Source organism: Echinococcus granulosus (assembly GCF_000524195.1).
Source record: "Echinococcus granulosus chromosome Unknown EG_S00222, whole genome shotgun sequence".
Lineage (NCBI taxonomy): Eukaryota > Metazoa > Platyhelminthes > Cestoda > Cyclophyllidea > Taeniidae > Echinococcus > Echinococcus granulosus.
Genome location: NW_020170602.1, coordinates 28,120 through 30,553, shown reverse-complemented (window position 1 = coordinate 30,553; position 2,434 = coordinate 28,120). Strand labels below are relative to the sequence as shown.

General features: G+C 41.6%; 1 protein-coding gene across 1 annotated transcript in view; it reads left to right on the top strand. All coding sequences in view use genetic code 11, as the record gives it.

Moving 5' to 3' along the window:
• Positions 1-1,351, top strand: part of EGR_10460 (hypothetical protein) — a gene marked incomplete at both ends in the record, with an annotated part of 5,183 nt that extends 3,832 nt beyond the window's left edge. Inside the window, one exon of the mRNA XM_024499709.1 lies at positions 287-1,351. Within this exon, the coding sequence (XP_024345874.1) occupies positions 287-1,351 (1,065 nt within the window). The remainder of the gene's footprint in view (positions 1-286) is intronic.
• Positions 1,352-2,434: the final 1,083 nt, after the last annotated feature.

The following is a 2,434-nucleotide window of genomic DNA, read 5'->3' as shown; positions in this document are numbered from 1 at the left end:
ACCACTTCTATGCATGGGAATGCAAAAATACGCTGATTCTTGCACTCATGGAATGTCCTTGTCACCTGGTGAATGCATGGTACAAAAGCCTTACTTTCTGATGGCATTTCACGCTTACCCTGGAATCTAACAAAGTCGATACAAGCCATATACTGACTCACTGGGCATGAAGCCATTATGAAAACGAAACAGAGGAAGGCGGTTGTCACTCGGCCATTAATTTTAAAACTGATAAAGACCATGTCACTAGCAAGCTGATTTATTGTTCACACTTTCCTCATTGTAGATGCCGTGCAATGTTTACAAAGTTGCCATAGTCCTCCCAGTCGCGGTTCTACTCTTTTTGTTCGCCTTTTATTATCACCGCGTTACGCACTCTAGTCGAGTGTTTGAGCCCCCACCTTCGACCCACCATTACATCGTAAGACCAGAAGAAGGGTCAAATCCAGACTACCTACTGGATCTAGACTCCATTCCATGGCCAAATGTAAAGCGACCAAATATTAGCAACAATCTGATGGTTGCGAACTTGGCACCTTTCGACATGAAAATGAGTCCTGGCCAATACGCCACCTTGGAAAGGCTTATTAGTCAGTTTGAACAGGTTATGATTTCCTTGAAACTGCAAGATCAGTGGTTCCTTGGTTCTGGGTCCCTGCTTGGCTCACTTCAACATCATGACCTTATTCCCTGGGACGATGATGCTGATTTGTGTGTCCACCTTCGCCATCGTTCACGAATTCAAGAGGCCCTAACAAATCTTCAACCTGAATTTGGAATGTTTTGGCACCACAATCGAGACAAGCTCTTTTTTAAGCCACTGGAAGAAGGTGCCAAAACTGACCTAAACACAATTGGCAGCCATGCTTTTTTCCGTAGACCCTGGGCTTGGCCATTCATTGACATCTTTTACTACAGGGAAATTGATGCTGTGAGAGGACAGGAGTTCCATGAAAGATATCACAAATTTAACATGAGTGACATCTTTCCTCTTACCTACAGACCCTTCGGCAAACGCTGGTATCCGGCACCAAGAAGACCTATTAGTTTTCTCCGAAGTTACTATTCAACAAAGGAACAGTATTGCTCATCTCATTCTTATTCACATGCTCTAGAGAAGTCAGTCGTCCCCGAATACATGGACTGTAGAAAACTGATGGAAAGATATGCCTTTGTTCACCGTTGTCCCATACCTGAGGAGGAGAGAGGCAACACATCTTTGGGATTGTGTGATGAGCATTTGGTTGATGGTAATGGCCGAAGTGTGCATACGATACGAACAGTTCTTGACCCAGATGAAATGAGTATACCCTTGTATACAGTCAGACATGAGTCATTCAAATGCCCCTAAAAACTATTAAGTGAAACCATTTTGCTTGAAAGGAAACGGTTCAACTTTGTTTCCACATTTGAATTTTGGCAGGTTTTTGTCGACTTTTGGAATTAGAACTCTTGCCCACTGAACCACAGCGACTCCGATTCCATGCAGACAATGGTAAATAAGAGTCACCTCGGATTAATTTAAATGAGTAGAAATGATTGTTAATGTGTTTATTACATCCATTTAATTGAGGACTCGCAGACCTGGTTCTTCCGTGATAGGTTGGATTTCTAACTCTGGAATGCGGAAATAGAGGGCACTCAATGTCAATGACATTTTAGCTGAGTGATCCGTGCATGTTAGGTGGTGCCGATTCTCACCTCGAATTCCCCATAAAACAACAGAGCACTGTTGCTGCCTATTTAAACCAGCTCCGATCGGAACTTGATTACCATCAAGGAAAACAATTGCTGTGCCTCTAAAGCGATAGTTATCTTATAACCACGTTCTTAGACATGTGAGCACAGAGAGTTCACTATCCTTAATATTAACTTACTTTAATGGGAAGTATGTTTAAAATCAAACTGGATCACTTCTTGAAGCATATTAAAAGATTTTTTATTGTTACTGGCCCCATTCAACAAATCACCCAATAGGTATTGTCTTTCTTGATTAAAACACCTACTAGACGTACATTCAGAGGCAAGGTCATGAATGGGCCTCGAAGTATTAAAATGATTCTTTCTGTTTTGCAGATAAACTTTCGATAAAGAAAAATTTACAACAATGTTTGTTTTCCAGGCAATAGGGTTCCCAGAATTGTCATCTACATATCATCTTTTGACTATTTTAGCACATATATGTAAGTGTCGAACTACTTAAGATTAGTTCAGCAGGGTACCATTTCCAGCTTTTATACTCTGAGTATGTCTAAGACGAAAAAATCTTAGTCATCACTAAAGCCATCCGCAGGCCTATGGGATAGCACTCTACTCCCAGTTGAGAACCAAACTAATCCCCACTAGGGAATTTCAGGATGTATGGTTAATTAAGGCGAGCTCCCACTTCCACTTTGCGTCTACTGAGGGCATGTGCTTGATCACAATGACGTGC